Below are 11609 nucleotides of genomic sequence, written 5' to 3'. Positions count from 1 at the left end.
ATGTGTTGTTTCAAATGCTGGTTTAAGTAAAAAAAAAAAATAAATAAAAAGCAGCAGCAATACAGCACATCACAATGGCAGGTTAAATATAGACATGGATTACAGAGCCATTTTTTTCACTCCTGCTAAATAAGAGAGTACTCTTAAAATGGAACGCCACTTGACCTTTCGTGTCTCATCAGTCTGTGATTGTATTTAACTGAGGCAGGGAGGAAACATTTTCCCCTGGAACTCTCCCCTGTTGATATGACGATCGCCGCTGCTGGGTCACACCATGCACAGGAGCCAGACACCCAGCACTCCAGAACACCAGAGGGATCTTGCAGCCCATGAAGGAGCTCCGTCCATGTCCCACAATGACACGCGCCCTCTTTTCAACTTCTCACAGCTTGGGCTCTCTGCTGGCCATCCTAAACCAGCCCCAGCGCTCAAACATTCAAAAATCACTTACTTTGAAGTGGAAATTCTCGATGTGCAAAGCAAGAAGCAGATCTGCATCGTGGACAAGGTGAGTGTTACGCCAGCACGCTGGGGACGTGCCTGGTTCACACGTTGCAGGTTCAGGGACTCTATTTCCACTCTGTTGTGGTCTTATTCTGTAACAGAAATACTTCCATTATTTTCTCTGGGACATACTAAGAACTTCTTGTTAGTCACAATCCTTGGCTGTTTTTCTCCAGGATTTTTACAGATCCAACTCTGGCTTCTTTTAGATCTCCTGACTGCTCTCTGGACTCAAGATACATCCTTATGATGTCTGTGAACACTTAGATTACAGTGTTAATTTCAAAGCACAATTCTTAAATGTCTGCTTCAGAATGGATATTTAGTTGTAATACATTCGTAAAGCTCAGCATCTCTCCAATGCTGTGGGTTCTTGTTTGTATCTAAATGTACTCAGCTGCACCCTACTTAGCAGATTGGGCAGGAATCTGGCAATTGTTAATTATTTTTTTTTATTTTTAAACAAAGGGTCTTAGCTAAAAGAACCGTTGCTTTTTTAATAATGTGAATCAAAAAATATAAATCACAGTCAATTGTATAAGTAAGGTGAGAGGACTGGGTAGGAAGGAAGTTTACAACACAGTAAACAACAGCTGAAAACTTGCTTCATAAATATTTTCTTCACAGTTTCTGTGATTCATTGTCCCTCAGCACTAGAGCTGGTCTCTTGCGTGCCATGAAGATGGGAATCCTAATCTATTTAGACTGTAGGATTTTTCAGCAACATAGTAGAGTTTTGAGACTTACTGTTTTGCTAGAAGAAAAAAGTAAACATAAAAAAACCCCTTATCCTCACTGGCAACATCTGGAACTGGTGGATAAGTGTGTTTCAAATGTTCAATTTAATGCCTTTGAAATGCACAGGATGGAATACTACCGGATTTATACTGTTCTTGATAATTTAAAGGACGTTTTTGCAATTTGTATGCCTAATTACAAGTAAATGTCTCATTTTTTTCATACTTAATTTTTCTGATTTTTTTTTTTTTAATCTAGCCAAAGGGGAAATGTGCATAAAATGATCAAGCAAATATGATGACTATTAATACCAGTTCTAATGATACTGTTATCATTACTTAATAAGTGATATTTATACAGTTATTAAAAGGGGTTATCTAAATACTATACTGAATACGGGTTTGATCCAAAAAAGAACTGAGTCTGTTTCTTATCTTAAGCTTTTCTATACTGTCATTAGAAGAAATACTTTAGCAGAAACAGAATTGGCGAATAGCCACGTTTCAGGAATCCTTGCATGGTGCATGGAAGAACTGTTGTCTGCTGGGACAATATCAGAGCTGCATTTAATCTTTATTCTGAAATTTGATGAGCCTGAACATTTTCCACACCTTCTCCAAACTGCCCTTATAGTGATGGAAAGAGAGTTACAAGTGGTGATTGCAAAGTACTCTCTATACAGGGGTAAAATACACAAAGAGGAGCCATAGCCGCTGTAAACTGAAAGTTTCTGCTCAGAAATATATGTTCAATTTACATGGCCAGAGCCAGCAGCATGAAGCTTTTATTATTATTAGGGTTTCTCTTGGCACAGTACCGAGGGATTGGTGCAAGTATAGTGCAGGGCTGAGGTTTCCCACTCTGCTTAAAGAATTCACCTGACTAAGTCCCTTAATTTGCTGTGATGATCCCTTCCTAAGTCTACCCTGAAAGTACAGGAGTTCCTCACTTCTGTGAACACTTTTTAGTATTGATGAACTTCATTTCAGTTGGTTATTAGAGTGAGCAAGAGACCATTTTACTGGATTATGCATAATCTTCTGCTTAATTAAATATAACGTTGATACAGACCCAACATGACACTTCTAATGCCTGTTTTCTGTTTGTAAGATAATGATGATTAGCTTCATTTCTTAGGGTTGCCTCTAATTATTACTTGTCAGGATTTATAACAGGAGAGAATGGGAATCATAGATGTTAAAATGTAGGTATTTACAATCTTATTGCATATTGTTAGTAGTTTAGACTATTATGATTTAGCAAATACATTTGTAATAGTCTCATATTAATAAATCAGAATCATAGAACACTTTGGGTTGGAAGGGACCTTTGAAGGTCATCTAGTCTAACCCCAATCCCAAGGGACAAACTAGATTACAATGGCAGAGAGAAGACCCCTTTCCCTCTCCGCCTAAAAGAAACTCAGGAAGAGTGATTAGATTATTAACATAATGTGGTTAAATGCCAGTTACTCCTTCCAGAGGGTTAGTTTCTAGAGAGTCTCTCACATATACATATGAATCCTATTGAGATTAGTGGAAACTCTGTAAAGTCTGCAAAATGATGATACATCTAACTAGTTTTGGTACTTAGAAAGCAAAGATGTCTTGTGCTTAAATGCAGTGTCAGGGATTTAGAAGAGGTGTGTTCAGCTGTGTGATCTTGAGCAATCAGTTGACATCAAAAGGCTTGTGATCCAGCCTAAGTAACTGTGAATTAATTCTCCATCTGTAAAATGAAAACATCATTATTTTCTTTGGCTTTCTTACCTATCCTACACTTTGGGGAAGGATCAGTCACTTATATTAAGTGAACTGAATATACTATAAGGTCTTGATTGTCTTTAAGATTGTCTTAAATTAACAGAATAAATACATATTTGCCTGGTTTTTAAGCCTGTAAAATACATTCATATCATACTGCAGGCTTTTCTGCAGTCAGGAAAAATATTGAAAGAAAGTAGTAGAAGAGGAAAACCCCAGACATTTTGTTCCATAGTCATCCCCTTCAGGAGCTGGATCTTGAAGAAAAATACCCAATCTTACAAAACTTGAAGTAAATTCACAAGAGTCAGGAACATTGGCAGTTCATTTTGCACATGCATACTTTGAGCATAAAATTCTTTATGAGAATATCATTTATTTAATATTGTCAACCTGCTCTGGGGACTTTCTCTGCTATGGATATAATATTATACAAGAAAGTGGTGCACACAAGCTTTTCCAGCAAGTTACGGAAAGAATTTAAAAGAGAAGTAACAGCAGTGTGAGATCTTTTCCCCCAGATTTGCTCTACATACAGAAATTTGTTCTGAGGTGAGATGTCATGGAGAGGAGGCTTCAGATTCTGGGGATGGGGAGAGAAGAGAGAAAACACAAACATGCCTTAACATTTTTTTTTTCCAGTTGTTCTACAAAATGTCCCCAAACTACTGTGGCAGGACAGCAGGCACCAGCAACTTGTAGACAAAAGGGAGCTACCTTTGACAGTTGCAAAAAGGCTTCAGAAAGGAGTTAGCAGGGAAAGCTAATTTAAACCTAGCCTACAACCCCATCCATCTGTCCTTAAAAGCAGTACAGAAGTGGTCAGAGGAGGTCCCAGGGACTGCAGTCACGTGAACAGAGGTATCCACACCCTGATGTGATGGCCTTGATGTGTGTCCATGTGTGTGGGTCAGTTTGAATGACAGTCCTGAGTCTCTTTTCTCTTTCCCTTTCCCTTTCCCTCTCCCTCTCCCTTTCCCTCTCCTTTTCCCTTCCTTTCCTTCTTTCACCCCCTTCCCCGCTGTCCTGCTCCCCGGGGGAGGCAGGCTGGTGTCCTCACACACAGCATGGCTTGATGGGAGGCAGAACATCTTGCCTGATCTGAGGTCCCTCTATGGCCCTGGAGAGGATTTCTCAGAACAGAAATACGTTTACCTGAGCAGGCAAAGGCCTTACAAGAGCTGGTGGCTGAAAGCCACAATTAGGCAAATTTAGCCAAGAAGTTTGGTCTGTATTTTGTCAATCAGTCAAGGGGTGATAGGTAACAACTGGGCATCCTGTGGGTGAATCCTCAGTCTCTTCAACATGCAAATTAACTGAATTTTTAAAAGATGTTCTGTAGTTGAAATGTGAGTCATACAAGTTGCTCGCTCAAGAAGGGGAAGAAGTGTTCAGCAAGAGGTAAATCTCATCTCTGGCCAGTGTGAAGTAGTAGGTGAGTCTAGATGATCAAAAGTCCGTTTTTTTCCCGCACAATTTATTAATTTATATGGATTAAATTAATTTCTGTCAGAGAGGGCATGTAATTAGTGACTTCTTATTAGAAATATTTGCAATGAAAAGGTGTCCCAAAACGTCTAAGGATTTTTGGCTCACATATTACTTTCAAAAAATTGTAGAAAACAACAGAAAACGAAGGAAAATAATTCCTTTTTGTACTTTTTTAACAAATAATCCACATTTTTTCATTGTCAGCTACAACCTACGAAAAATACACAGCTACTCAAAAATTGTTTTACTTGCACATTAGTCCAAAAGCGTGATGTAGGTTAGTTTTAAAGTTATCATTGTGCAGTGATTCGATTTATAAATGCTGTTAAGGCAACTCATAACTGTTTCCCTTATAGCATTCATTGCATAATAAATTTTTCTTCAGATTAACTTGTAGTAAAATGTATTTTCCCACAAACATAGTGCAATATAATTAATTTTGCATGAGTTGCTTTTAAGGCAGAAAATATTACACGATATACTTTCTACAGAATAAATCACCTTTGAGGAAACCAGCAGAGAAAGCTTTTTCCCTGTCAAAAGCCTTAGAGCTCAGTAGTTTTGTGCTCTATGATTTTGCAAGTTAAGCTATAAGCAGAGGTGCAGCTCAGGTTTTGGCTGCTAAACAGTGGCCTTCATTTCCAGAAAATTTCTCAAGGCTCAGAGAAGAGCTCTTCCTTCCTAAGGCATGCAGGAAAGAACCTCTTTTCTCGGTGCGCTGCAAAGATGATGCAAGATACTTCCCTCCTTTTCCTTAAATCAACCCTCCATGCACCAGCGCCCTCTCCCGCTGACGTTTTTTTGAAAAACCCAGTTACTGATAGTTGAATGTTTGTGGTTAGTGATATATACTTTAGGAACTTTTAACTCCATGTTTATGAGTGTAGACACGCCCTGTAATGCCTACAATGAAAATCACAAGTCTTCTTGCTGTTAAATATTACAGAGTATATGTATTACTACATCATTTGTCAAAGATGAATTAGGTTTTATTCTGATTACTCTGAAAGGCTTATCTGTCTTGAAGGAGTTCATAAGCATTTTTCTCTGCAAAGCACTTAAACCAGTAGTGAGCTTGTATCTGCATGCTATGGCTTAACAGTAGAATGGATTTACATGACGTGACAGTAAAATCAAATCCATGCAGAAATGGTATCTCTGGTATCTGAAGTCTGTTACTCTCATCAGTGTGTTTTATCTGTGTCACAGTAAGTGAGGAGCCAAGAATTCGTTTGCATAGTCACCTCTAGCAAAAAAAGAATAACTTCTCACATCATGACGTGGAGGTTGGACATGGCACATTCATTTTAGATGAGCAAATGCAATCATTAAAGTAGGCAGAACGAGGGCAATGCCTTTTACATCAGACTCTCCTCATTTGCTTCATTCTAGGGAGGCAAAGAATTCTTTTCCCACGAAAGAGATTAATATTTTCATTGCCTTGCACAGTCTTTTCCTTTCCCCCCCGCCCCGAACTTAACTCCTCTTGCAATTATAATATTTCACTTCACAGGACTCTATTCTTTCTTGTGGAGAATGATCAGAACCTGTGCACTTCCATAGCGGCCTCATTTCATGCACAGGATTTTTAAGATCATCATCTTTCTTGTTCAAGCAATCTGTTGTTAGAGATATTCTGCCCCTGACACCAAAGATGTCTAAAGGGATTGAATAACCAGATGTATCCCAAGAGGAGGCTTCCATGGTAAAACCACACGTTGATGCTGAGTCCCACAAACTAGAGATTCCCACAGCAACAGGAGTGACAGAACACAGACACAAAACTATTTGTACCTAGACTCATTGCTGTGGAAGCCCTCCCTTTTTACTTCCTTCTGGAAGGAGGATTTCATGGTGTCATGTGTCTTTTACTGTATGTTTTCACAGCATCCAGCACAACAGGGATCTTGTCCATGGTAGGAGGCAGTTCAAGAGAATATATTACATTTACAAACACGTTATAATGTATATGCATCTTCTTGCCCATAAGAATCAAATCTTACACCTGCCCCCAAGTGCTAGAAGTGATGATGGTAGTAGTTTCTTTCTTAGTTATTATTTACACTTGGTAAGGTAGGTAAACATCTTCAAATACGGTTGAAGCAATGCATTACAGTAATTTCTTTCTGCTCTACTAGAAATTCACATCATTTTAGTGTCAATATTGCTACAGATAGTTTCAGATGAAAAGAGGCAACCAGACATGTTAATACCTGCTTGCTCTTTGCTGTCACCATTTTTGTTTCAATATGGCTTTTTAACTGGAATACCTGGAGAAATGGCCTTTGATTTATCTAGAAGAGAAAGACTGGGGAGGGGAGAAGCTGGTAACTTTAGGGTATTTAGCATTTGTAAAGGGATAATTTAATGAACTATAGAAGTTACTACAGAAGACTAATGCTTCAGCTGATACCAATTTCCAAAGATTAGAAGTGCCTTTAAATGACAGGTCTTATACATCTCTTATTTTAGACAGAAAAGTCTAAGCCTAAGGGGAAGAAAGAAAGAGTGAAATACAATAAATTATCCTAAAAATTAAAGGTTGATTTGAAGTTCAGTGAAAACAAGAGAATGAATTCTTGGGACTCCAGTTTTGCTCCAGCTCTTCATGGACAGAAGTTATTCTGGCCAACAGTAAAAGCCAGCTGTTCTACCAGAACAATCGATATTGCCAAAAGTGTATCTGTAGAGACAGATTCCCAGCCAGCGTGAAAATGTCTTCTTTCCCAACAAAATTACAGCATCTTGCCCCAGCTGCACATTTGCCGTATCGCATTAAAGATAATTCACAGATTACTGGAAATTATGAATGTACTGGAACAGTATGAGACCATAGGGAGCTGTAGGTGTTTTATTAGTATAATAGTTAATCAGCACAACCTGTGATGGAAGTTTAGGTGTATAATGGCATCTCATATAGGCATTACTGTAGCATTAAAATACTCCCGCCCATGATTTATTGGTCCATCATAACATGCTTGAGGTACTTTCTGAAATCAGACCTCCAAACCTTCACAAATCACCTGAGCCATGTAGTAATGGATCTATAAATATCTAGCAGTATATATTAATGCTTTCATTATAATGTATCTATGTTTAAGCAATTCTGGATTTTAAAAAGTCCTTAAAATGCAAGCTTTCCTTTCTTTTTTTTTTTTTTTTTAACATTATGTCAGCAGCCCGTGTAGGTACAAAAAGGCAGACATAAACCTCTATATACATTTGATGGAAAAGGGAAGACAAATTTAGAGAGATTTCACAGATAAGTTATATACTTTATCTGTATTAGGTCTAGCAATGAAAATGCAAGCAAAACCCTAAAAAACTCACTTTTTTTTCCTGAAGAGAATTGGTCAAAACTAGTTCTGGGTTTTTGTTGTTTGTTTGTTTGTGGTTGTTTTAAGTGCATATCCCAAACTTTGTTTTCTTTATAAATTGCAGTGAAAAAAAATCGGTCTTGAATTTTTTATGAGGTAGAATTTGTGAAAGATTATATTACAAATTAATTTTGGAATATTTCAATCTGTTATGACAGAATAAATATTTCAAGTGCAATTTATTTTACAATCTAATAGTGCATTTATTTGAATATTGAGTTATTTTCTATGGCATGAGGACTATGTGTTATATTATTTTACACTATCATGATTGATGTGTCATAAAATAATGCAAAAGTAATGGAAGTTCCTCACTGATGAGAAGTAAAAAGAAATGAAAATGACACAACGAAATGAATTTTCAGCATGTTTCTGAAGCAGGATTTAAAAAAAGAAAAAAAAAGAAAAAAAGAAAAACTCCATATTTTCTATTTTATTTTTAAAATTTCAAGACAATACAAATTTACACATCCAAAAAAATTCCATTTCCCTGGCAGAAAAGTGCTGTGACACAAGCTTCCTGGCTGGTTCTGCTGTTAACCTCTCCAGGTGAATACAGCAACCTTACTTGGTTCCCTTTAACAAAAGGTCAAAAGGCATGTGGATACCTCCCCGTTCTAGTGGTACCAGTGCTCAGAAATAGGTGAACATGGTGAATTCTGTAAACTGACAGGTGGCCTCACTCCTTCTGTCTGCTAATGGATTGCTCCCTCTATACTTCCACTCTCATCTTTAGCAGAGGGAGAAAAAGTTCTTTCTGGTGCCTGACACTTTTTCAGGAAGTTTCTTGCAAAAGTTTTAGGTCATATGTACCCAGCTAGCAGTACAAACCTATATAAGATCTTTAGAGACAAACTTGGTTAGTGTAAATTCATGTGATTGCACCCAGCAAGCACATAGTTGTGTGTATTCTTAGATAATTTGACCCATAGTCATTAGAAATATCAGTCAGTTGGATTATCTCATATGCCAAAATTCATGTGACCACATAATAATCTAGGAGATTGCTCCACTCCCCTATACTGGAACTGACCTGAGCTAAAACCACAGTTCTGAACATCTCCAGTTTCTGGAACAACTGGCTAGCCGTTCGGTAGGCAGTTCGCTGCAGTCTACTGAGTAAAATATTAAATTCTATATAAAGCCTTTTTATAGTTTCTGACAATGCTTGTCTACACATAGTTACTTCTATGTCATTTCCACGGTGAGCTCATCTATTTATATCTCTGTGGACATGACCAGCACACTGGTTCACCAAGCTAATTTGAGAGCAGTGTGGGACACGATGGGGGAGGCTACAGTAAAACAGTATCTCATTTTTAATACTGTCTTTGAAAATAAAAAAAAATAAGGAAAAGTAGTCTGATCTAGAAGCCAAATTCACAGAACAAGGAGATCTATTAATAATGTAATTTCTAGTGATACAGCACGGTCCCAAAGCAAGGACAGGGTGAAAAAGCAGTAATGATGAATAATTTGTTGAGTGCTGAATTTGGAAATTACCTGGTGTTCCTGTGAGCTGGCTCTCTGTTTTGGGGTCAGATCCTCAGCTGCAATAAGATGATGTCACCCTTTGAACAAATTTACCCTGGCTGAAGATGACACCCTCTGTGGTTAATGAGCAGCTGGAGCGGCAGAATTTCTGAATTTCTGCAATTACGGAAAATGACTGCCTGTTGGAAAGTAGGTGACTCAGCAGTGCAGTGGTACTGACATGTCACAAGGAGAAAAAATATTCAAAGGGAAATGTTGAATGAGAGATCACTTTTTTGCTTAAATTCTATTGTTCAAATTCTTATTGATATCCTGCTAAACTCTAACTCCCTAAAATAATTCTTTAGTGCAAGAACTGTGTGACATAATTACATGCAGATCACCAGATTTGTTATAATTTCTTCACTTATAAATGTGAAAGAGGTAAAAAAGTGGATAAGTATCTGATTAGCCTGCACTCACAAAAGGCAGTATTAAGTTCCTGTAATATCTTCCACTTACTGGTCTTCCTTGAGTCACAGCCTAAGTCACTAACATGGTATTTTAAATCTTAAAAAGAAATGCAATGCTTTGTGCATGGCTGCAAAAAGGAAGGATAGAACTGGAATGGATGACCCAGAAGGTCCTTTAATTCTTGAATTCCTAAAAAAATGAAAAGTTTCCTTGAATGGCAAAGCATTTTTGCTCTGAAGAAATATGCATTTCTTCATGACGTTTTTTGGTGAAGTAGTCTTGAACCTTACTCATGATAGCAACTTTCTGGTAAGTTATCTGTATATAAAACTGGTGTTAGACTACCAGTTAAGAAGCTGGAGGGAAAACTGGCTTGGCTATGAGACACAGAAGACGTGCCAAGTGAGAGGTGTTTTTACAATTAAATCTGTCTTGTTTTAAATAACTGAGAGTGGTCTTTCACTCTGTTTTCCCTTTGTGTATTTGAAAAGTCATGATATAGAGGAAAAGGAAGGTTATAACACTTTCAGAAATAATTTAAAAGGATAAAAGGAGAGTAAGACTAACAATTACAGTGAAATGTTCCAGGGTGTTTTATTCAGTTAGCACAAAGGGTAATAAGAGCAGATCCTGTTCCAGTCCATACAATTCTTTAGCTCATATTGATGTACAATGAAAAGAACAAAAGACAATTAATGGTCTACGAAGAGGACAGTCTCAGTAGTAAGCTGATGTCTCAGCATCCATCTTCACATCGATCAATATTAGAAACTATAACTTCACTGGTTGTTTTATGAGGTCTTTAAAAAAAAGGACACAGAATTATCAAGATCATAAAAAAATGTATTTCATTCTTTTGTGGCTATAGCCTCATTATTCTGCCTGGCAAAGGACACTGCGATTCCTCTATGCCAGAGCCCATTCTGAAGAGGAAGGTATCTATGTAATTTTCAACTTGCGATCTGTGCAATTTGTCGCAAAGTGGAAGGGTCCTTCTTCAAGCCAACTGGCCTGTAAAACGAATTTCCTCCCGCCCTCTGGGCTGGATCTATGCCACAGGCCCTCCCTGGGCACCTGCAGCCTGTAGTGTGCTCGGCGCCAGGCAGAGCTGCCAGACCAGCCCTGACCACCCAACACCTGCTCTGCCCAGGCCTGGCAGGATTTAAACCAGCTCTAGCCTAAAGCAGCTGGTATGTCCTTGGGCACAGCATTGCTCTTGCTAATGAGCTCTCTCATCGGTGTCGTTCAGAGCACAACCCCCCTCAGGTGCAGCTACGGGGTCCAGGCATCACCTTTGGAGGTAGGGGAGGTGGTGTGTCATGGTTCAGTTCACATTACACGTGGATACACTCACTGGTTCCTCTGCTGCAGCAAGGCTGTTGTAAGCACAGATCCTGGCTGGCACTTTGTAACCTTTAAACACCTAAGGCATGTGAATGGTTCTATAGGTAGACTAAATCACAAGCTTGGACTAATTATTTGATATCTAAAGTTAGGTGATATGAATCCTATGGCTGGCATAGCAGGATTTGGAGGGCAGAGAGCACTGAAAGCCTCAGGTTGAAAAATGAGAGAGGGATGTAAAGGCAGAGTTGCTAAGAAGAGCTGTATAGAAATTTTGCACTGATTGGAAATAGTGCTGCCCTGAAGTCAACATATACTCAGGCGCACAGGAGATGGAGACCATGGATTCAGTTTTGAGCTAGCACTGCTCTTGCAGCATGTTAAACCTAGCAATCTTTTGGCTTCCCTTGACGTAATTGGATGATCAGCTCTCCAGAGCCATGGG

General features: G+C 38.4%; 1 protein-coding gene across 1 annotated transcript in view; it reads left to right on the top strand.

Annotated features, from left to right (window-relative positions):
• Positions 1-234: 234 nt before the first annotated feature.
• Positions 235-11609, top strand: part of TECRL (trans-2,3-enoyl-CoA reductase-like) — a gene marked incomplete at its 3' end in the record, with an annotated part of 54283 nt that continues 42908 nt past the window's right edge. Inside the window, exon 1 of the mRNA XM_009870350.1 lies at positions 235-508. Coding sequence (XP_009868652.1) covers positions 275-508 — 234 coding nt within the window. The remainder of the gene's footprint in view (positions 509-11609) is intronic.

Source organism: Apaloderma vittatum, unplaced genomic scaffold (assembly GCF_000703405.1).
Source record: "Apaloderma vittatum isolate BGI_N311 unplaced genomic scaffold, ASM70340v1 scaffold8715, whole genome shotgun sequence".
Lineage (NCBI taxonomy): Eukaryota > Metazoa > Chordata > Aves > Trogoniformes > Trogonidae > Apaloderma > Apaloderma vittatum.
The sequence above is the reverse complement of the archived record's forward strand: the minus strand, read 5'-3'. Positions and strand labels throughout refer to the sequence as shown.